This window comes from Amblyomma americanum, chromosome 1 (assembly GCF_052857255.1).
Source record: "Amblyomma americanum isolate KBUSLIRL-KWMA chromosome 1, ASM5285725v1, whole genome shotgun sequence".
NCBI classification, from domain to species: Eukaryota; Metazoa; Arthropoda; class Arachnida; order Ixodida; family Ixodidae; genus Amblyomma; species Amblyomma americanum.
The window spans coordinates 12,942,494-12,967,072 of NC_135497.1; the positions used below are offsets into that span (position 1 = coordinate 12,942,494).

General features: G+C 45.5%; 1 protein-coding gene across 1 annotated transcript in view; it reads left to right on the top strand.

The window, feature by feature from the left end:
- sp3 (phosphatidylinositide phosphatase spermathreecae) overlaps window positions 1–24,579 on the top strand; it is a 117,975-nt gene that overhangs the window by 18,341 nt on the left and 75,055 nt on the right. The window contains exons 7-10 of the mRNA XM_077642989.1: window positions 10,445–10,829; window positions 19,012–19,204; window positions 19,264–19,341; window positions 19,786–19,906. Coding sequence (XP_077499115.1) covers window positions 10,445–10,829; window positions 19,012–19,204; window positions 19,264–19,341; window positions 19,786–19,906 — 777 coding nt within the window. The remainder of the gene's footprint in view (window positions 1–10,444; window positions 10,830–19,011; window positions 19,205–19,263; window positions 19,342–19,785; window positions 19,907–24,579) is intronic.

The window sequence follows — 24,579 nt, forward strand, 5'->3', positions numbered from 1 at the left end:
AAGGGCCAACCATGAAGCGGAGGCGAGCACTGCAAAAAGCATGTGACTGCTTCTCTGCACCAACATGGACGGCTCCGATAAAGGCTGCCCGGTCCTTATTGGCAAGAGCGCGAGGCCTCGATGCTTCAAAGGTGGTAAGAGCTTACCAGTAAAATATTTGGCAAGCTAGAAATCATGGATGTCATGAGCCATCTTCCGTGTTTGGATCAAAGCTTTCAACCGCTATATGAAGGCCCTAAGTGTACTCAAAGCTCTTCACCCTACAAGTGCAATCACTCCGCTACTTGGTGACATCATACATAACAGCCACAGCTCAGGGACAAAGTGTAAAACTCTGCTGGGTCCTGAGTCATGTCAGGAATAAAGGCAACAAGAGAGTAGACCTCTGTGCTGCTCAAGGTTGCGACAAGCAAATAAAAAAAGTAAATATGTTCTTTAAAGATTGCATTAACTTAGTACATCGTAAATTAAGGAAAAAATGGCAGTCTGCTTGGAACAACAAAGTAAGTAACAAACTATACTTGGTAAAGCCAGTTTTAGGTGAGTGGAAGTCTTACACCCACCAGGGACATTTCAAAGAAGTGATTATCTGCCGTCTTCGTATAGGACACACACCCCTCACGCATAACATCATACTGAAAAACAAGAGAAGCCACAATGTGAACAATGTGGAGACGAACTAACAGTAAATCATCTTTTATTTTCGTGCAGAAAACTGGAAACACTGAGGAAAAAAATGTTTTGCTGTACTTTACATTGAAGACGTACCATTTCACCCAATATTGCTTCTAGGTGAAGATGCACTTGTTGATTTGTCACCAGTGCCTAAATTCTGGCTCCATCGAAGGGGGGCTCGTTGATTCACAGACGGAGAGATATGTGTGTGTGTGTATGTCTCGTTGATTCACGAACAGGTGGAGAGAAATATATATATATATATATATATATATATATATATATATATATATATATATATATATATATATATATATATATATATATATATATATATATATATAGAGAGAGAGAGAGAGAGAGAGAGAGAGAGTGGCTGGCAGCGTGTTTTAGCATCATTTTAGACAAAGGGGAGTAGTCATAGTGTACAAAGAACTGCATACGTACAGAATGAAAATCATCGTCACCATCAGCCTGACTACACCCACTGCAGGGCAAAGGCCTCTCCCATGTCTCTCCAATTAACCCTGTCCTCACAAACAAAGCAAACAAAAGTTAGTGCAAACTAGAAACATCACTAATCTTCTCCTGGAGGCGGGAAAAGAAAGAAAGCAAGAAAAAGAAAGAAAGAAAAAGATAATAAACGGCTTAGAGCCGTTTTGAATTTGGAGAGGGGCTGGAAGCTTTCTTTACTTGTGAAGGTAGCCAGGAGAAGACTTTGCTCTATGTTTAGCACTGTTATTAGGTAGCCTTTCTGAGTGACCATCTCTGGACTGACTCATGGTGTGAGGTCACGAGTTTCCCCTTTTCCTCCAACCTTTGTGTAGTGCTGCTGCCTCTTTATTGTTCTCAGCCTCAGGTTTTAGAAAACATGTTGATGATCCTTAGTAAAAATCACAATGAAATTTTTGAAACGATCGAGAAGAAATGTTTCGTCTACCAATGAGAAGAAGAGTAAACAATAGTCGCCTGCTTCGGATTCATTTAGTTTCTAAATTATATCATGGCGGGTCTGAGATTTCTTGTCAATACTGGTAGGGGTTCCGAGACCCCTTGAGACCCCCCTGACTTTAAGCATTGTTTGTCACATGTTTTTAAATTTTTAAAAAGAGCAGATGTTTTACACAGACTGTAGTTTTGATAAATCATGATTAATTTGTCACAACAAACATACTTTCTTACCCACACCTCAGCCACTTTCTCATTCCTGAGAAGAAGGCTGAGGTCTTCATTTCATTTTTGGGAGCCTTGGCATCCTTTCCTAGCCAAGGATGATTGCAGAGGTTACGTGACCTTCTTTAAAGCTCGCACTATTAGTCATTTCTAAAATTTTGTCCTTTAGCATTACTAGGTAGTACGAAAACACTTTTTAGGCCCTTTACACCACTGCTGTACACGTTTTTGTAAAAGTCCACACAAAACAATTCTTCTATACCTTGAGCTTAGCACATGATAGCCTTAGTTGCTTATGCGCCACTAAACCCAGCACAACCCAACATTCTGCGTAGCGTTTCTGTCACGTTTAATCATGGGTTGCCAATGCGAACACCAAGAAACCTTGTGTGTCCCTCCGACTGGATTCGCTGGGTACGCGTTGCATGTGAAAACACTGACCGAAAATCGCACTGTGGCGTCACCGACTAGGCCGAATATTTTCGTTCTTCACAGCATGTGAAACGGGCCTTAGCCTGCTTGTTCTGTGGATAATTCCACGCTTCAGATTTCGACTGTAGTCACGACGCAAATAATCATGGGGCAACTCGTCATACACACATTCATGCTTGTCCTGGCGACAAAAGTCGAGATTTTGAATGAAGTAGAAAAGAGAGGCACCGCCAAGCAAGACATTGCACGGAGGTACGGGATCAAGCCAAACATGCTTTCCAACTTTGTCAAGAATAAGTGCTTAATACTGGATGCTTTTATCTCGGAAATGAATGCACACCGGTGTTGCCGTTATGGATGAGGGAAGCGCGGAGGAACAAACTTCCTCTCGGTGGTGAAGTCATTGCTGTGAAAGCTCGATCGCTTGCAGCAATGCTGACTGTTTCCCTCGATGGATGGCTGACACCCTTCATGACCTGGTTTGTGTGTGGAGAAAAGGCATTGGTAAACCAGGAAGCATGCACAATGTGGAAGGAAGAAAAGCTGCGTAAATACCTAGGTGAATACAAACCAGAACGCAGATGAGACTGCACTTTTCCATCAGCTGCAATCAGACAAGACTGTGTTGGGGGCAAATGCAACAAGGAAAGGGTGTTGGTGCTGGCGAACATGACTGGCACGGAACAATGCTGCCTGCTTGCGATTGGGAAAGCCACTAAGCCAAGAGATTTCAAAAGCATGACAACACCTCCTGTGGATTATGCATCGAACAAAAAGGCATGGATGATGTCCGAAATTTTCAGGAATTGGGTAACCGAACTAGATTGCAGGTTTGCTTCCTCGAACCGCAAGATATTGTTTCTTGTGGACCAATGCAGTACGCTTGGAGTACTTGGAGGGGTACTTGGAGTTCCTCTGTGGTTCCGCGCTTGTAAATCGAGACGCGTCAAAAACGAAACCACGCGGGCTTTCATAGCATCAAAACATGGGTCTCCTCGATTTGGCTGCGCTTTTTGCATTAGTTCACAAAAATGCCGTGCTAGTGCAGCGCCAGTTCTTGCGGCGCGAGAATTTGGTCATTCCAGCTCCTATAGGTGGCATGGCGGCAGTACGACATGGCGGACGAGGCGGTGGTGGCCCTGCTGCCATGGAGTGCGCATAGTAGAAGTAGAGCGGCTTCTTGACATTGTCGCATCTCTCGTGCGAGATTTACCGTCTAGATAAGCAGCAGTAAGTGATTGTCGGTTATTAACAAGATCCTATGCTTGAGTTTGGCTGCATTACAGGCTCGAAATAAATGTTTTTCGATATGAGAATGCAATCGCTAGTTCGCAAGTGGCACAAAACTGTCGGCATTGGCACATTTACCAAACTCGGCTCAGTAAAGTGCAGCAAACACTTTAAACTCTAGCTTTTATAGGGTTTTACTTTTGGCGTGTTACTACGCTGCGATTGCCATATAAATGTGAGTAAGGGCAGGAATTTTTTTTTTCACAATTTTGGCGGTTTTGGGCCCTTACCCTAAAAAGAAGTACTTTATATTGACTCATAGTCTGACGCTATATTTGTCAGCAGGCTAGTTTGTCAGCAATGTACATTGGTCACGTATGCGGTAGTAGAAGAGGCAGTGTATATCTTTGAAGTGGGAGCCAGATGTTCATTTGAGCTTAATAAAACAGCCCAAATTAGTGCTCGAAATGTGTTTTCGACTAGCGGAGGAAAAGCGCTGTGATCAAGAGAAAAGACTACAGTTGTCGATAAATGCTCGTGGTTATTCAGCAACTTTGCGCATTAGATTCGAGAAACTAAAATGCAACTATGAATTCCTTGGCATTCTTATCGCTTTTTTGCAATCACTTTGTGTCCAGAAAGCCGCGTTTATTCTATACTGGAATCGACTGAAGGTGGATGACAGCCATAACGAACAGGTGCAATTAAGTGAAGTACATACGAGAATGAAGAGACAATATTCATTTGCTGCAAACATTCGCCAAAAAAATAACAATATACTTCCCATCCGTTTAGTGTTTAAGCACTGCTCTGCTTAATGGTTGCATAAAGAAAACTATGAACAAAAATGCATTGACGCAGCAAAGTACGTCGCTGAGAAACATATGGATTATGTGGTTGAAACGCCTCGCCAACCTGGCCAACTCACTTAATCAGTCCCATTTCACTTTTGCCCTTTTTACTTTCTTGCAGGGAACACATTTCTGTTTTTTCAAACGTTCATGAACTTGAACACCATGGAATAGCAAGATATTCTCATTTTTGAAGCACGTTTTGACGCTCCAATCAATTACTCTTGCCCACGTCGCGAAGAGCGATCACCGGCCTGCTGCTTCAGAAAAAGGCCGCGTGGCACCGTCATCGTTGCTGAAACGACCGAGTAGCCTGACACTAGTGCTCTCGGTGCAGCGGCCAAATCGAGTGCAATAGTGGAGAAACGTTTGTCTGCTGCGGCCGTGTGTTGGTGTTTGTCGCGTGGCTTGACATATGCGTGGGATTGTGCTAGATTGAACGCTGTGCATTTGTTCGAAGTGGCACATCTTGTGGAGTGGTTATGAAATTTGGTAATTCCAAAAGTGAGGAAGAATTTGGCACTGTCCTTTCCGTTGCGTTGGGCAATGTGGCGCAGGTCAGTCGACCATCACCGAGTCAACGTGGACTCTGAAGAGGCAACAAACTTTTGAATTCATGAGGTTATTCAGACTTCCGGTCTAGACGACCTTTGACAATTTATACGTGCGATTCAGGCTGTTGCCGTTTTATCCAAAAAGTGACTTCGGTTGTCCGCCAATTGCATAAGGAAAGAGTTGCCTGGTAACTTAGACTATGTCTGAACTCAACAACTCTCGTTCACTGTCGGCAGATGGTGGCGGCGGAGCTACCATTAGAGACTGACTGGCAGGCAAAGGCAAGGGCTGACAGCGGCCTCGCAGCGAGTCATTACAAAAGTTATGATCACCTGTAGTGGCGCTGGCATCGCCAGCGGCGCTGATGAAGATGAAGTTGGCGCGACCTGTCTCGCGCAAACTAGAAGCTCTCGCTCATGCGACGGAGAATGATTTCGGCAACTGGGGCCTAGCCAGCAACGTCAACAGCGACTCCACCGTCTCAGCCGCCGTGGCTACCGGGACGTCAAATAAATGTGGACTTCCTGCCACATCTGGTGACACCGGATGACAGCCCCGACGCACGCAACGCCGCTCCCACAGGCTCTGCGCACCTGCCCGTCCTGTCCCTCCACTTGGCTTTGCCTCTGCACGCCCACTGTTCGCACCCGGCTTTCGGCAGCTTTTCATCGCCATGTACGCACCTCCCATCACATCCGGTGAGCTCCTTCAGCCGTATCACCGCCCCTTCCTTCTTCGGCTGCCCAGCCTGCCCGCGTTTTATGCCAGGGACCCCGTTTTGTGGCTGGCGCTGCTGGACTCGCACTTTCATGTCCACGTGTCCAGCCAGCTGCTGCACTATCAGCACGCCAGCCGCGAACTACCACCTGGTCTCCTGGCACAGCTGCGGTTGCCGCCTCCCGGTCCAACCATATACGCCGATTTCACGAAGGGTTTGACAGCATATTTTGGCTTGGAGCTCCCGCCGACTCTCTGCGCTCCTGTTCCAGACTCTGAAGCTGCGGCGTTACTCGACTCACTGCCCCTGGTCGCATTCTCGACCCGAGCTGCTTCGGTTTTCCCTCCGCCAGCTTATGCACCGGAGCCGCTCCCCACACCGGTGTGTCCACTATTGCCGCCACTGAATGAGCCCCCACTTACGGTTCGGCAAGTGCCACGCGAGGACGCGCCAATCTCTTGCCAGCCTTCTCAACCAGCTGCCTCAAACTACACCCCGATATCTCTCAAGTTTGCTTCACCGGCCCCTATGGACGGCCATCCACCTGTGATCTCCCGTCCCACGGCGCCTCCTGCCCCCCTGCTTCCCAGCTGTGGCGCCTACCCTTCGGCTATCACCAGCAGCACCCTCTCTCGACCCGGGCCCGCACTCTCTTCTAGTCCCACATTTGCCTGCTCCCTCAAGCCCGACCACAGTGAGCACAACTGTCATTCCTGTCACGAGGCCCGCATGCACGCCACTCGAGGGCCCTGTCGCACCTCACGCGCCACCCGCAACGCCTGCCACACATCCCTGTCTGCCTGGCGCCTTCACCAGTGCCTGTGCCTCCGCGACAAGCGAGACAGCCCTACCGTATGCTTGCCATTCCGACAACTACGCCCCGGACTTGCTTCTTGTGCCCCCAGCCACCCGTCCCACTGCCACAGTGAGCTCGGTTTTGCATCAAGCCACCCCTCCCCGTCAACCACTTTGACCACTTCCCTACGCGGCAGCCCAAAGCCCACGCAGCAGACCTCCAGCCCAGTATCGTGTGTTTCAGCGTCGCCAGCGGCTGAGGCATCCCCTCCTCTTCTACGGCTGCGGTTTCCGCACGCCATCCCTTCGTCTGCACCCGCTGGGCCGGCGCAAAGCCCGTATCGCCCGTAACTCCCGCCGCGGGTGCATTTTCTGCAATGACATTTTCCGGCCTGCTTCAACCCAACGCCTAGCTCGCCTCCTTTTCATCGACTTCTTCCGGCTGTTCCTTGCGCCATCATCCTCATCCTTTGGCTCCCGTCGCCCTTTGTGTAGCAGCCAGGCTCGACCACATGAGTTTGTTTCTCCCACCTGGTGGCCTTCACGAACCTAACCGTGTCCTGGACTTGATTCACCCGTACAAACTTGTACATACCATTTTTTTTTTCCTTTATCGCGCACCGCGCTAGGGGGGGAGCATCTGTAGCGGCGCTGGCATTGCCAGCGGTGCTGATGAAGATATAGTTGGCGCGACCTGCCTCGCGCAAACTAGAAACTCTCGCTCGTGCAACGAAGAATGATTTCGGCAACTTGGGCCTAGCCAGCAACATCAACAGCGACTCCACCGTCTCAGCCGCCGCGGCTACCGGGACGTCAAATAAATGTGGACTTCCTGCCACACACCCACTTATTAAAAACATCTGACGATCTGCATCTTACGCAAACGCTCCATCGTGCTGCGTGTAATAATAAAATTAACATTTGTACACAAAAGATAAATGGTGCAAAGCAAGTGCGAGGTTGGACAGAAAGGCGAGAACTCGTATGCAGTCACGCGTGTGTATACGCAGACACACCGCACACGTATGCACACTGTCATTGCAGTAACAAATTTAGTCGATTCATCAGTGCTGGTTATGTTGTCAATATATGGGGGTGTTCAGATAAGGACAGTAATCGAGGTCCCATGACCATTTTTTGTTTTCAGTTGATTTTTTATATGTGATGGGCAAATGTGTCTACACAAGGGAATACTTAGTTTTGCAAGAAAAGCTGTAGTTTTTTTTTTTTAAATCAAATAAGGCACGAGCTGGAAAATGTCGCTTTTGTGATTTTGCAAACTCACTAGTTTGGATCCCCGCAGAAAGTTAAATAAAGTATTGTGGAACCTGATAATTTTTTCAGTGATGGTATGCAAACTTTTTTGTTGGAAGTGGTAATAAATATTTTTCGGTTTCTATGATTTAGCAGCAAATAAATTACAAACATTGTTATAAAAGTAAAGCACTGTATTAAGGGCAGTTTTTAGGACAATAATTGGACTAGAAGCTTCGAGTGAGAACCTGAGGCTAAAATTTTTGCTCAGTATTAATCTGTCCTTTTTACTCTCGTCGGTCAAAATTTGTACTTGTAGAACAGGCAGATGATTTTTAATTTGGTGTTGAAATCATCTGGAATTAAAAAAAAAGGCAAACTTTGACCAGGATTTTTAAAAATTATCTCCCCCTTCGATATTTTTAAAAATTTCTCTGAAAGACCTTTAGTATCTGCTAATTCTAGATCAAGGGAAAAGTCTTCCATTATATTGTTTTAAACCATAAAATAAAGGCCTAACACAGGCTATATTTCATTCAGTTACCATTACTGGGCATTGTCGGTTAAAAAGAGTAACGATGACTAATTCAGCTTAGAACTGAGTGCATGTTGTTGCATTCTAGTTAGCATATTGGCATGATCTCAGAAAATACCTTGTAAGCATTGTTTTGCTTGTCAGCCCAGTTTTAATCTCCTTCAATGTTAATAAAATCCTCTATTTCATGTAATCTATGCCTCACTAATGCCAGCAAAGACAAATACCGTATTTACTTGAATCTAAGGCGGCGTCGATTCTAAGCTCACACCCGGAACGTGAAGACCAGGTAAAGAAAAAACTTTCCTCGAATGTATGCCGGCCGAAGAAACAATTGAGAATGACAGGAGGGACAGCACACAAATGGCATCTGTTTCCATGAACCTGCTCCCACTTCCTTATCACTGTCGTCTTCATACAGTCGTCTGTGCCACTAAGTGCCTTGGAGGTGCTGCACTTCAGAGACGAGCACGCAATCAAGCTTTCCGGAATGTCATCCCAGGCGATCCAGCTACCTACAACTCCCGTTAGCTCCTGTGGAACGCCTCGCTCTTTTGCCAGCTTTTTCTCTGGCCTGTAGCACTTCTGTGGTCACTAGAAATGCCGCTGAACTCTGCGATTTCACGAACTCTGGCATTGCTGATTTCACTTCAGGATGGCGACCTTTGTTCGGGCTCGTGAATGCCCTCCCTCCTCATTGTGGGTCAAACAAGAAGTTCATCACAAATACAATGACAAAATCCTCAAATCTAAGCGGACCTAAGGGTTTGATATCTCATGTTTTTAAAAAAACTATCAGCCTAGATATGAATAAATATGGTATTCTGGTCTTCCTGACTTGAATTGTCTAATATTATTTTATTGTTTAGCTAGAGAAGTATTGTTCAGTTATTATATTTCTTCATTGTCTCCTAATGAGTTTTATACGACTGCTGATTCCCCAAAGAAATTAATATTTTTTTATTTTAAGACAGGTGACTTTTTCAAAGGTAAATATTAGTACCTTGATGTGAAAAGGATCTTTTTTGAGTGGATGATTAATTTAGGCTGAGGTACAAGCCACAACGGGTGCAGTTACTCCATGGACTTTACACCGGACATTGGCAGCATACATTAGCCCAATAATGCTCTCGTCTCTTGCATATAGAGTGTTTTAAGATTGTGAAGGTTCGACATGTCAAAGTCTGTGGACAAAATGTATCCTGCACCGAAGTAATAGTTTCAATTTCAGAGTCTTGGACAAAGTGTGAATTTCTCCAAATAGAAAGTTTCTTCAGGTGCATGACTCAAATGCAAAGTTGAAACCATTCCTGTATGGCAAAAAACACCAAATGGTTAAAACGGCAGTGCCCCAAAAGACACCAGCAGGGCACTGCAGACAGTCATTGCTGCTTTGTATCTGTGACCACAATTATTTGTGTTGTGCTTATTCAGGCAGCCAGCTGAAGCGGGGCCATTGGCTGGCAGCTGGCTTTATATGTACTACACACATGAATGTGCACCTTGTGATGTATTGAGATGCGTGAGTGCCAGTGAATCGAACATTTTCTCGGAATCCATGTTTGCTCTCCATACATGACGCGTGTTGCTCTGACACCTTTCTTGATGCAACAGGAGCCTTTGTTGGTGCATGACGTACCTGCCGCTCCATGCTGTCTGCAGCTGAATGATGCCAGACCAGCTGCACTGTGTCGTGCAATTTATATCACACCTGCGATGTCTGCACAGGGGGGTTTGTACAGAGACATGTTACTGTGCATATGTTTGCCTGAAGCAGCACACTTGCACGAACATGGGCAATGCGCTGCAGCAGAACAGAAGGCTAGCGCTAGTTTGGGCAACCATATTAGGCATCTCCTATAGCCTGTGAAAGTTGCAAATTTTTATGTTGTTTTCAGGTACCGCCGCTTTGCACATAGATATTGTGTGCAGTTCTAGCCTGTTTCATGTGGAACCATGTGCCTTTTGCTTTGTGGTACTTGTGGTAGCATTCACCATAAGAGCATCTGTAATGTGACGGGAGTGTACAAATAAGCCCTGTCTAGACCAGAGGTTGGTGTGCCCCGAGCACGTGAGTCTATATTTTATTTCGGGACTCAGGAGGCTTCTTGTCCTTACAGTAACACAGCGCAAAGACAAACACGGGCAAGTAAGGAAATGCCACAGAGCGCTGACTTAAACCTTGCGTCAGCCACAAGAGTGAGTGATGAGCTGTATCTGCTGCAGGGTGGCGAGCACTGGGTCTTGCCCATTATTCAAGGCTTTGTGCAAGTGGAGCGCTGCCAGCTTGACCCCATCGACAGCGGCCAGCCTGAAGCTGCTCTGGGCCAGGACAGTTCGGGCACCTGGTTTGATGTGCAGAGTGTGGCGCGGCCTCCAGCCAAGGAGTTCACCATGAGCCTGGTGTCACGCAGGAGTCGTTACCGGGCAGGAACTCGCTATAAGCGGCGGGGTGTGGATGAGATGGGCAAGTGTGCGAACTATGTGGAGACGGAGCAGATTTTTGAGCATGCAGCCCATGTGGTGTCGTTTGTGCAAGTGCGTGGGTCGGTGCCTGTCTTCTGGAGCCAGCCTGGCTACAAGTACCGTCCTCCCCCATGCCTTGACAGAGGTGGGAACTTATCTGAAAGCACTGTTCATGTGCTTTTGTTGTCAGTGGTGCTCTTAAAGAGATACAGGCATGACATTTCAAACACAAATTTGTTTCCTCTGCCAATGGGGAGTGGAACTACTACTTTCACATATCAGTTGCACCTGAGGCGTAAAAGATGTATTAAATGTATATTGAAGTTTATAAAAGTTAGCCGACCCACCATGTTGAACCTGGAAAGCAACGAGCAATAATGTCATCAATCAAGGCATACCACAGGATTTTTATTGAGACATTTAGTCCTTGAGGTTTAGTTATTGAGGTTTTTAACCCTACCAGTTAAGAAACTCCGAATCAAAATTCAACCAGAATCAGCGGCCAATTTCTGCCGATTTGCAGATGGTGGGGCTGCCTTTAACCAAAGCTGTGAGCTGTTCACAGCTTACAATGGTTTTGAATAATTTTGGGCAGTTCATCTGAACATGCTGCAAGTGGTGTGACAATCTACAAAGCTACAAGTTAGATGAGGCCTGTTAACTTATGATGGGGATGACTGACTGTGGTGATGATGGCAGTTGATGGATATAATGGCAGTAGAAGCAGTACGAAAAGTGGCTAGCATCTTTGTCCAGGAACACAGTGCTGGTTGAGAGAGCAGACCTTGTTCATCTCAACAGAACAGTTTATTTGAAACAGAAGACAAGATACAAGGCCGAGAAAGGCTGTTTCAAAATAGCCGATAGTTAAATAAGCTTCAGATTTTTTTGGGCTGAGCTGCAAGATTTGGTACCCTCTCCTGTCCTTGTAAAAATTTAACCACCCATGCACGTCTGCAGAGCCTAAGGCTCACCAGAGCTGGGCACTGTCAATAGCAAGTCAACTTTGTCATTGTAGTATCCCTAGTATTACTCTGAGAAGACCACCTGCTGTTGTGGGATGTTCAGGCATTGTCTAGTGGGGACCTGTTGGGGATGGCTGCCTTCAGTGTATTTACTTATAACTGACCCATTACCAGAGGGCTGTTAAGCACTGTCTGTCTGGTCATTCTGTGTGCCTCATTGGGCCTTTGTGAGTTCAGCCATGTGAGCTTCGGACTCATCTGTTATGCTTCATGCATGCATATAGGCATCCAGTATGCCAGACACAACAGTAGGTTTGTGCACGGTGGTCACCGCACTTGATGTTCTGCTTCACTGTTGGTGAACCCAAGCTGTAATCATTATATTCCAAGAACTATTACCGACAACAACAAGGGTTGCTACAAAAAGCGTTACTACATTTTTGAACTCGGGAGGCATGTGGGAGTGATAGTGCTCCATGTTTCAGTGCTGCCTACAGGAGGTCATTGAGTAAGGGGACTGCAGAGTTCCCCTCCCTCTAAGCTATATGTAATAGCAGAAAGATCAACGCGGAAAACACCATTGCTGATTCGCTGTACCAGTTATGAGCTATGCTCTTTGCAGCAGCAGAGCAAACATATCACTGTTTTGTTAGTGCATATGACTTCCTGTGGGTCTGTGTGGTATCTTTCTACGTCACAGTACACTATGCAAAAAGTTATGGAAAGTACGCTGGGGAACCTTTTCCTCCTAAAAAACCACCTAGAGATTACATGTGGAATCGAGTTCGAAAACGAAACTATGCCAGCAGCATGCTATTGTGATCGGCATCACAAAAAATGGTGGCTTGATACTTCTTGCGCATTGATATTAACAGTGCTTAGAATATACTAGCTAGTGTGCCGAGCACCAGCGGCTCGCCACGGGAAGGGAGGAGTTTCCAATGACAGTCAACTGTTGCCGGTTAAGGGCAGTGCTCACAGACTGAGTTATATGAGCAGTAAGACTAGTCTAGAGCCAAGGTTTATAGTTACAGTTCGAGGTGTTTGGCTAGAAGGGAATGAGGCAATTGTGGAACATGTAAGAACAATGATTACAGAAAAATTTAAAGAAGAAAAAATGCTGCTTGTACTTTAGTGAAGGAGGATGGACTGGTTCCTGCAATGGTATCGCTTTGACAAAAAGAGTGGGAATGGGCAGAGAAAAAGGTCCTTAGTAGCACGTCGACCAGACCAGATGGTATTCCAGTTATGTTAGTAAAGAAATTGGGCCCAAAATCTAAGCAAACATTAAGAGGGGTAGTGAGCAAAATAACAAATGGGAAAGCCACCGATGGATGGAGACTAAGCAGGATGAGCATGATGTATATAAGGGAAAGGGGGACAAAGGTGACATAAACAACTACCGTCCCATAACAGTTACTTCAGTTGTTTACAAAGGGTGGTGATGCAGATCATAAAGGACGAGATTGCAGGCTTGGGTGGAGAACGAGGGGGTGCTAGGGGAGCTGTAAAATGGGGTCCGGAAACAAAAGAGCTTATAAGATGGTCTGTTCTCATTGACGCAGCGTATCGAGAAAAGGAACGCAGGCCCCTACGGCTAGCATTTCTGCATATCAAGGGAGTCTACGACAGTGTATAATTCAAGAGGATTTGTTGGACATACTGGGCACGTTAGATGTGGAAGATCAAATCAGATCAGGAATTATTGGTTAAGAAAAAGGTTAAAGGAACAGAGAGAGGTCTGTGGAAAACAGGGATGCAGATGAAATTGCCGCTGGGAACATACAGAACGTTCAAGCAGGAAATTGCCAAAGAAACGATCTTATAATAATTGAAGCTCTTTGTTGTTCGAAGCCAGGATGGGAGTATTGTGGCCTAAGACATACTGGGTCAAGTCCCAAGAGATAGACACATTATGCAGTGCATGTGGAGAGGAGGCAACGGCTGAACACTTGGTACATTTCTGTGAAGGGCTTTGCACTACAAGGGAAAGCAGCTGGGCTGATTTATTGAAAGTATTGTGGTTTAAGGAAATTGATGGAAAAGTAGATTTTAAACGGGTAGAAATAACCAAGTGAAGGTTACCTGACCGGAGGCTAAAATCAAGGCAAGAGTGAAATTTCATCTTCACTCGGAAGGCGGCCGTGGAGCGGCTTGTGCTAAAGACATAGAGGAGCATTTCCCATCTCCAGTTTAAGTACAAAATATATTTTGAGTTATGGCTTGGTGGTGTGAGTCGCTACCTGATTTAAGGGGTTCGGCCTTGTCCATCCGTGCTTTCATTCACACAGCGCAAAGACGAACACGGACAAGAGGGGAGACATCACAAAGCGCCAACTTCAACAATGTTTATTGCTGTGCGCAGCGAATGGATATAGAGTACAGCGGGCATGCGCAGCAACGAAAAGGAAAGTCATGCTAAGACTCGTAGCAGTGCCAAACTGCGAGGGAATACATTATCATCGGTACAAGAAAGACAACATAAAGCTAAAACCTTAAAGGCAGGACGCACACAAGAACAAAAAACATAATACTCTAGTTCGAAATTCCCAAGACACGACGCTCCTTATCACTTAACAACTCCGATGGAGTGCTGACACAGTAATCTCCTTTTCCGCAATCTCACCAGCCTCAGCAATCTCCCTGGCTGTTTTGCTGACATACTTATGAAGGGTTGTGGTTCTTCCCAAAAAGGAACAACGTTCCTTACACTGTTGGCAATCACAGCAGTGTATGCCGAGATGACGATATGCCTCGCTGGCGCTGTTGCTATGTTCCATGAGCCTCTGGTTAAGACATCTGCCCGTTTGGCCAGTGTAGGCTCGGCCACAGGGCAAAGGTATCAAGTAGACTATGTCTTTCGCGCACTCCACAAATGGTTGTCTGTGCCTAACAGTGTAGGAATTGCGCACAGTGACGGTGGAATTCACCTTCTTGCACAGTTTTGATAGCTTCTCTGGTGCGGAAAACACGTGCTCTTTTCCCTATCTTTTAGAGCTCGTGGGCGATGGTGTGCATGTAAGGTAATACCGTCACATTTTTTCTCCAATCTGTGTCAGCCCCGCCGTTGTTTAGAACCACTTTCCTGGTTTCTTTGAGCATGCTCTCGGCAACCGATAACAAGAGTGTACATGGGTAGCCAGAGCCGCTCAACCGTGTCACCTGGCTAGAGAACGCAGAATCCAGTCGATGCTCACACGATTTTGCGCGAGCACTGCAAAAGCAAGACTTTACAATTGCTCGTTTTTACTAGTTTTGAGTGGGCTGAACCTAGAGGAAGTACACGTTTGTTTCCTCGCGGTTCATAAGCCCAACACACATGGTCAGTGGAAAAATGAACACCCAGGTAAAGAAATCTGATGAATTTGTTCACAGCCACTTCATGTGTTAAGATTAGTGGTTGAAGGAATTCTGAAAACAGAGACAAGATATTGAACATATTTGCCTGATCGGACATATCTTGTGCGTTGGCAAAAACGAGAAAATCATCAACATATCTGAAAATGCCTGGAACACTGGACCCTTCACTTCTGTTTCAACTCTCGGTCCGGCTCTGCTAGAAAAATGTCGCTCAGAACAGGAGCAACGCAGGAGCCAATGCATATTTCGTTTTTTTGAGTGACGATGGTACCTTCCCTAACTGCGAATGTAGACTTCAGGTAAGTTGAAAGCAATTCCAGAAAGTTATGGACGGATGAACCACTACCGTTCTGAAAAAAAAAAATCACCCTGTGTCTGTCTGTGCAGTTCCTAACACTGATCAATAGGTTGTCCTCTGGAATAGAATAATAAAGGTATTTAATGTCGACTGAGAAAGACAGGTTCGCCTGAAGAAATCGGATCACCTCGTCAGACATTTTTCTAGCGGAGCGGGACCGAGAGTTGAAACGCAGAAGTGAAGGGTCCAGTGTTGCAGGCATTTTCAGATATGTTGATGATTTTCTCGTTTTTACCAACGCACAAGATATGTCCGATCAGGCAAAAATATTCAATATCTTGTCTCTGTTTTCAGAATTCCTTCAACCACTAATCTTGACACATGAAGTGGCTGTGGACAAATTCGTCAGATTTCTTTACCAGGGCATTTATTTTTCCACTGACCATGTGTGTTGGGTTTATGAACCGCGAGGAAACAAACCTATACTTCCTCTTGGTTCAGCCCACTCAAAACTAGTTAAACGAGCAATTGTAAAGTCTTGCTTTTGCAGTGCTCTCGCGAAATCATGGGAGCATCGACTGGATTCTGCGTTCTCTAGCCAGGTGACCCGGTTGAGCGGCTCTGGCTACCCATGTACACTCTTGTTATCGGTTGCCGAGAACATGCTCAAAGAAAAAAGGAAAGTGGTTCCAAACAACGGCGGGGCTGACACAGATTGGAGAAAAAATGTGATGGTATTACCTTACATGCACACCACCCCCCACCAGCTCAAGAAAATAGGGAAAAGAGCAGGTGTACATGTGGTGTTTTCTGCACCAGAGAAGCTATCAAAACTGTGCAAGAAGGTGAATTCGACCGTCACTGTACGCAATTCCTGCACTGTTAGGCACAGGTAACCATTTGTGGAGTGCGCGAAAGACGTAGTCTACTTGATACCTTTGCCCTGTGGCCGAGGCTACACTGGCCAAATGGGCAGATGTCTTAACCAGAGGCTCATGGAACATAGCAACAGCGCCAGCGAGGCATCTCGTCATCTCGGCATACACTGCTGTGATTGCCAACAGTGTAAGGAACGTTGTTCCTTTTTGGGAAGAACCCCAATCCTTCGTAAGTATGTCAGGAAAACATCCAGGGAGATAGCTGAGGCTGGTGAGATCGCGGAAAAAGGAGATTACTGTGTCAGCACTTCATCGGAGTTGTTGAGTGATAAGGAGCGTCGTGTCTTGGGAATTTCGAACTAGAGTATTATGTTTTTTGTTCTGGTGTGTGTCCTGCTTTTTAGGTTTTAGCTTTATGTTTTCTATCTTGTACCGACGATAATGTGTTCCCTTGCGATTTGGTGCTGCTACGAGTCTTAGCATGACTTTCCTTTTCGTTGCTGCGCATGCCCGCTGTACTGTATATGTATTCCCTGCGCACAGCAATAAACGTTGTTGAAGTTGGCGCTTTGTGGTGTCTCCCCTCTTGTCCGTGTTCGTCATTGCGCTGTGTGAATGAAAGCATGCAATACCAACTCGCCCAGCAACTGATTTTAAGCTTGCCCATTCGGCCACCCATCCATCGGTTCATCCATTCATCGTGCTACAAAGTCTCAAGTACCTAATCTCTGCGTCGCCAGCTGATGTTGCTTAGTGCTGCTGTCATTGCAGTATGCACGGGTGTGTAATTTCTTTGGTGCGAGTCATTTGTCTGGCGCATTGTTGCATAGCAAGAATGTCCAGTGCAAGGTAGCCTTGTAAAGATCGGACATGCAGCGTCACGGGGAGGGTTGCAGTTTGTTTACTCTAATACATATATTGTGAGTTAATATGTTATGTTGTATGCTAGAAATAAAGGAATAATTTGCTGACAGCTTAGCCCGCCAGTTAGACGGACGGATGGACGAATAGATAGGCGGGTGGCCAGGCAGTATGCTGCAGCTGCTGGCACTCATTCCTCTCAGTTGGCACACTAGCCGGTATATTCTAGACGCTATATCATTATTACCGATATCGCCTACCATGCTCATGAATACCGAGGGACCTTCCGAGCATTTGAAGAGTCCGATCAGCGAAGCTTTGACCTGGACTTGGGCAAACAGAAATGTCAGTTGCGAAGACGCGCTGAATTCACTACGCCGTCGGGTTAAAAAAAGGCTACCTTGGGGGCTTTCTAAGCATACACTGGCGCATCCTGACATCGAGGGTGCAACCACTGCCACCCCTCCTGTCCAGGACGCACAAGCGTCTTGGTGCCCTGCCAAGTTCGTTGGGTGTGCCACCACTGCCAGAGCTTGTGTCAAAAGATAAACACGCCATGATGTTATCGGAGCGCAGCATCTTGGCACGTGCTGCCAAGGTCTGCACTTTGGACGCTGACGAGGGTGCAAAGGAATACTTTAAAATAAGGTGATCCTGTGTGTGGAGGCAAGTGGCAGTCCTCACGTGCGTATTTACTGAAGCATGAAATTCTGGTGCTCGGTGCAATCAGTTATTGCACTTTTTTTTTTTACCTTTAAAAACAGATGCGTGTTACAATTGAGGGTGTGTTAGGATTGAGTAAGCATGATGTCTACTGGAGTTCCTCAGGTCCTGCACACCATTATCAGCAAAGATGGTAGAACCCGAAATTTTATATGATGGTAAACACTGGCTGGGGAGGAGCTTGAACATTTTTATCTGCACAGAAATCGACACTGCTTGCTGGCATGTGGTGGTGGAGGAAGTAGATAATGTCAGAAATTTTCGAGCCAGTGTGATCACCTATGCTGCAGTGGGCTTAACTTAGTGTCTTATCCCTTTAATAAAGGCAGTACACAGGTTTATGTTATGTAATTATGCCACATGCTTCATTTCTTGCACAAGTGACACTTGCTAGCACCTTGTTGCACTTGCCCATATTAATGTGCATGCTGTTGTTGGTAGTGAGCTCTTCAGTCTCTCTGGGTTTTGGCTGAATTTCCTGAGCCCATTTTGCACCTGTTTGTGGGTGATTATAGTCACAGGCCCAAATGTATTGTGCTACAGTAGACCTATGGTACTTCACACTTTCGGTCAGTTCAAAGAGATCTCAAGATCGTGGTTGGCTGGTTAATGCATTTTAGAGCCACTTAATTTGTCTTGCTCCTGGCCCTTAAGAGGGTGGTGGCCAAGATTTCACACGTCAGGTTAGCAGCACTGCTCAGCCGAACATTGGCTGGTCATACCTAGACATGGCGAGAGGTCATCCAGTATCAAGCCTGGATTTCATGACACATTGTTGCCCACACAAGCTCTGACGTACGCACAACAGCACGCATGATGATGATCACGCATCTCACCATGCAGTTTCGATTTCTGAGCTCTGCTGCCAGCCTGCGGCAGTGGCGGCTATCGCTTCTCTCTGTGTAAACTACGTGCCCATCGTAAGTCATTTGTGTGGTGAGGCCTCCTCACACTGCTGTTTGTGAAAGGCTACCGTACCGTCAACAGCCGTTCCGCATGCTTTGTGTTGAGCTGTAGCTATGTCTGCATAGGGTTCTCAAAACCGGCTGAGGAATGCCGTGTATTCTCTCTGCAGCAAAAAATGCAGCCCCTCAAGATGAATAATGGCAGGCTGCATGGTGGTACAGTGTGCTTGTTGTGGCATGCATGGAGGAAGCAACGAATTACCCTAATGTAACCACCCTGTATGCGTAGCAAGTCAGATTCAGTCATTAATTGTATTGAACTGATGTTTATTCACAGATGAGGAAGAGACCAAACAAGCCTTTGCCAAGCACTTTGCAGAGCAGGTGGCACTCTACGGCAGCCAGGTCATAGTCAGCCTTGTGGAACAGACTGGGAAGGAGAAGCTTCTTGCAGATGCATATCTGAATCATGTTCTACACCTGGACTGCCCTGCACTGACCTATGTCAGTTTCGACTTTCACGAATATTGGTATGTAAAGGCAGTTCACTTTGCGACAAGTTTTTCTGAAAACCTTGTATTTTTTGCAGCCGAGGGATGCGCTTTGAGAATGTTTCAGTTCTCATAGATGGTATTAAGGACCTGATTCGTGACATGCGGTATTGTTGGTAAGCATGCTTATCTTTCATCTGCTATGCTCTTACTACAAAGCACATATCACGTGTTCACAACGTGGAAGCTGTTGAGAGGTAACGGTTGGCAAAAGGTGCCCCATCCTAGAAAATGTAGTCACTGGGTTATGAAACAGTGATGCCAAGGTAGGTTATAGGCAGCAGAATCTACATAATAAACAGTGCTTCGCATTAGTACACTGGCTGAGTGTCAAGCGAAGTCTTCATAACACTCTACTGTTAAGTGCTGTAGTTTGATGCTTTTGGTGATGTGTGGTTAAGATAATAGAGAAATTTTAGCTTTTCTTCAACTTTGTTGCAGTGAAGATTAGCTGTGGCACACTGCAGTTGTAATAAGTTACGCAAAGCAGTTGTGTTTATTGAATGGCTTTTCCCCTTGTTCTCTCTTTGACATTTGTATTTGTGTGCAACCTTTCTTAGGCTAGATCAGCAAGGACTCATTTGTGCTCAGCGGGGTGTCTTTCGAGTCAACTGCATTGATTGCTTAGATCGAACAAATATTGTGCAGACGGCGATTGCAAAGACTGCTATGGACACTCAGGTTGGTTGAATAGTGCAACTGTGGATTGAATCAAGTTGTAACAGTCGGTAGGGGGGTAGTGTGCCTATGTTGGTCATTTTTCTCATATTTTTCTGCGCTGCACATGCATAACTATTTATATGTGCTGCCAAGTGTAGCAACCTACTGGAACTCTAAACCAGCACAAGCAGTCATTTGCCTTTTTGGCAGCTGTGCTCCTACTTGTAGTGGCGTTGTCTATTGTGGACGTGGGCTGTTGCACGACTCCATTTGCAGGTTTTTGAGCCTAATAAATGCTTGTGCAGGTAGGCTGTTGCATATTTGTTGGTATTAAGTCATCGACAGCTCTTGGTGGCTGCTCCTTCCTTGTATAAAATAAACGGATTTGAAAATTTGCAGGGTCTGAGGTAGTTTTTGGCTCAGCTGCATGGTCCCACCAGAATCGATGGAACTTCAGTGGAGCCCCAAATGTGAAAAAACATTAATTCGGGTGCAAATCAATTGTGCCAGTGCCCTGCCGGGGGGGCATCTGCATCAACTCTCTTTCCTGCCTCATATAAATGCACTGAAAAAGAAAGCCTCCTGATCCCTTAGTATACTCAAAATACTGTCACGAAAACATTGAGGTGCAGGCAGGACATGTCTTATACAAATTTACCGCTCTGTAGTACGCTCTACCCTGGATTATGGATCTGTAGTGTATGGGTCAATGAGACCATCATACCTTAAACGACTGGGTCCGGTACATAATTTAGGTTTGCATCTTTCCACTGGTGCTTACAGGACCTCGCCCATAAACAGTCTTTATGTAGAAACCAATGAACCATCCCTACAGACAGAAGAACCATGCTCACATGCTCACACATATTAAAAATCTGTTCGCTGCCCAAACACCTATGTTACCCCATAGTCACAATGTGCCCATTTAGAACACTGTTTAACAACAAACCGCTGGCTATTAGGCCAGTCCTCCTGCGTTTTGAAGAGATGTGCCAAAACCTCAACTTACTAGATACATTACCTGGCATTGCTCGAAGACGAGATACACTGCCTCCGTGGTACAATTTTCCTGTAATGCGTGATTTCACTCTTACACACTTCCGTAGAAAACAGACTCTAAAACAACATGTAATACAAGAAATTTTTGCACTCAAGGAAAAAATACAATGGTTTCACTGACTTTTATACTGATGGTTCAAAAACTGATGCCTACGTAGGAAATGCAATGGTACGAGGGCATGAGAAGGAAATAATAAGACTTCCACAGTGTGCATCTATCTTCACAGCCGAATGTTATGCTGTGTGCGTAGCCGTAAAGAGAATAGTAAACGAGAACCTCAGAAACTGCATTATTTACTCAGACTCCCTCAGTGTACTTACAGCTCTCCACTCTAGAAATGCTATCACTCCGATTCTTTGTGACATCATACACAGCATTAAAATAGCCACAGTTTTATGACAAAACATGAAACTCTGCTGGGTACCGAGTCATGTCGGAATTAAAGGTAACAAGAGAACAGACCTCTGTGCTGCTTAAGCTCGTGGCAAGCAAATAAAAAAGTAAATTTTCCCTTTAAAGATTGCATGAACTTAGTACATCTTAAATTAAGAGAAAAAATGGCAGTCTACTTGGAACAACGAAGTAAATAACAAACTATACTTGGTAAAGCCAGTTTTAGGTGAGTGGAAGTCTTGCACCCATCAGGAACGTTTCAAAGAAGCGATTATCTGCAGTCTTCGTATCGGACACACACACACACCTCACACACAATTTCATGCTGACAAAACAAGACAAGCCCCAGTGTGAATTATGCAAAGATGAGCTAACAGTAAGCCATGTTTTATTTTCATGCAGAAAACTCGAAACAATGAAGAAAAAGCATTTTGCAGTTTTTTACAATGAACACATACCATTCCACTCATCATTGCTCCTAGGTGATGATGCACTTGTTGACATTTCACAGGTTTTTAAGTTTTTAAAGAGAACAGGTATTTTAAACAAATTGTAGATTTGATAATATATAGTCAGTTTATAACAAACTTTTTTGACCACACCTCAGCCACTTTCTCATTCCTGAGAAGAAGGCTGAGGCATTTATTTTATTGGTCGGGAGCCTCGACATCCTTGCCTAGCAAAGGATGGCTGCTGAGGCTACCTGACCTTCTTAAAGCATTTACAATTAGCCATTTCTGAAATTTTTGCCCCTTATTTTCACTAGGTAGTACAGAATGTCTCTTTATACCCGTTACACCACCGTTGTCTTACACTTTTTATAAAATCCTGCACAAAACAAATTTCTATACCTTGTGTTTGGCGCTTGATAGCCTTAGATGCTTATGCACCACTAAACCCAACACAACAAATTTTGCCAGCGAAAATTGAAACTGCGGCGCATTGGTAGTCACTTTTGCAGTCAAGAAATAGGGAGCACAATCCAAAACTGTAGGCCTTCAGGACTATTGGTTGTTTGGTTTGATGCTTTTGATCTCAATTTCATTAGCTGCGCATGGGTTTTAAGAGACCGCATAGTGGAGGGCTCCTGATTAACCTCTACCACCTGAGGCTCTTTGACATGCTGCGGCCTTATTTGATCCTATTACCTTGGGTACCCAACGTCATCAAGTTGATCTCCATTTGTCTCCAACTGTTTGCATCTCTCGCTTTGAGACATCCTATACATAGCTTATATGTGATGTCACATGAACTGCTTGGCTGCCAAGGGCAGTGAGAGACGTGGTTAAACAGTTGTGTTTCATGCTGCAACTGGCTGTGGAAATGTCTCCACTTCTGAGTGTACAGACCCAGAGGCTGCAATTTGCAGCTGATTGGACCAGCATTTGTTGGGTACAAGGAAAACCCCGATTCCCACAATGCAGACAAGAGTGCTGGCATCGACCTGTTTTCGAACACAGCAGAGGTACTTTGTTAGCTACTTGATGTTTTCTGGCAACTTTGTGAGCCCGGTGCGAAAGTTTGCAAACCACAATATGGTAATTGCACATTGGCTTCACTGGTGCAGGAGTGAAGGGCTTTTCAATAAAGCAGTTTGAAGTGCTTTGTCTGAAAGGGGTCAATAAAAAACTTTTCCTTCAGTCTCTTCGAACATGTTGAGACATTATTGTAGCTCCCGTCAAGCGTGTTGTTTCTTTTATAGCTCTCTAGATGTTAAAAAAAGAAATGTCTCCAGTCAGCTCAATGCACTGCTGGATTACTGTGCCTGCAGTGTGCGCTGGCTGCGTGCAAAATCCTCATGCTTGGCGGTGTACCCAAGGAGAAGCCACAGGGCCCATGCAGGATTCCTCTTTTTGAGCTACTTCACTGGCCTCCATTTCAGTGCAAACGGTTTCCTAGTTTCAGCCATTGAACACTGTTGACAGTTGAAATAGCAAATTGCAGTGCATGCCACCGACTTAATGTTGTGGTTCTTATGGCCAAGGTTTGGACGTTTAATGCATGCCGTGTGCAAGCTTCGTTACATTGTGCTCAGTCCCTTTGTGTGCCCTCATTGGTCCTCTATAATCTTCTCTATTGAGAAGTTTGTGTTCATCGGCATTTTCTGTCCATGGCTATCGCTGTGCTTGGAGCAGCCAAATATTGCACACATAGCTGTGTACTGAAACGACACAGTTTGCGAACTACAGGAGCCGGTGGTACAGAAACATGGTGGACGCATATCCCAGGATTCCTTCCAATGACGCAAGTGTCTAGGTCGTTTCACCTAAGACTTTACACAGTTTTTAAAAATAGACTTTTTGAGTTAGACTAGCTTTTTTTTCGGCATAGCATTGTTAGCGGTGCAGTACAGCAGAATACAACTAAGACATGCTAACCAGCAGTCTGGTTAACTAATATTCCAGTGTTAACTATTACTATTAGGCTCATTAATTATTGAGAGGAATGTAGCACACTGTGATTAACATTCATATCAGTTTTTAGAATTTCTAAAACACAGTTGCCCTTAGCACTGTGCCCCAACAATTTTTGTCTGTGTTGACGAGTTATGTGCACTGGAGAGGTTGCATTGCCTGCAAGCTTCTTAATTGCACGCATGTAGCTTGGTGCGATGACCAGTGAAGCAAAGGCGGGCGTGACTTCCACCGATGCAAAGGTGGCACATCTCTGGCCTACACTGAGCGGTGACGACGGTGTCGTTTCATGTTAGAGATGCAGTCGAGACAGTTGAAAATGTGATCGATGATAGTGATGCAGTTGAGACAGTTGAAAAACGTGATCAACAAGGCGCTCGTAGCAGGCGTCACTGGCACTGGCAGTGATGACAGCAAGTGATGACTCTACTTCGTTTCATACATCAGGTGTAACTCTGCAAAAGGTATGGAAGTAGTCCCGGGTGAAAATAAAAGGAGGCGTGTTACTCCGCGCTTCTTCTGTGGTCGAATGACACATCTAAGGCATGAGAACGTGACAGCGTGTCGTCAGCAATAAGAATGCGTATAACCAAGCTGATGACAAATGTGTCATGCAGTAAGCCTGCAAGCAAAGGATTTAGTAATGTTCCGCTCACCACAAGGAGCGGACTACTTTTTGGTCGGGGATGCAGGCAGCACAAACGAGCGGTAGCTTTGACAGCGTTGCACCTGATGTATGAAACGGAGTATACAAACAGGACCGAGAGAAGTTGTGTCGCAGTACCTCCTGTGAGCCTTTATTTCTGCAGCAGATCTCTCGCTGACCT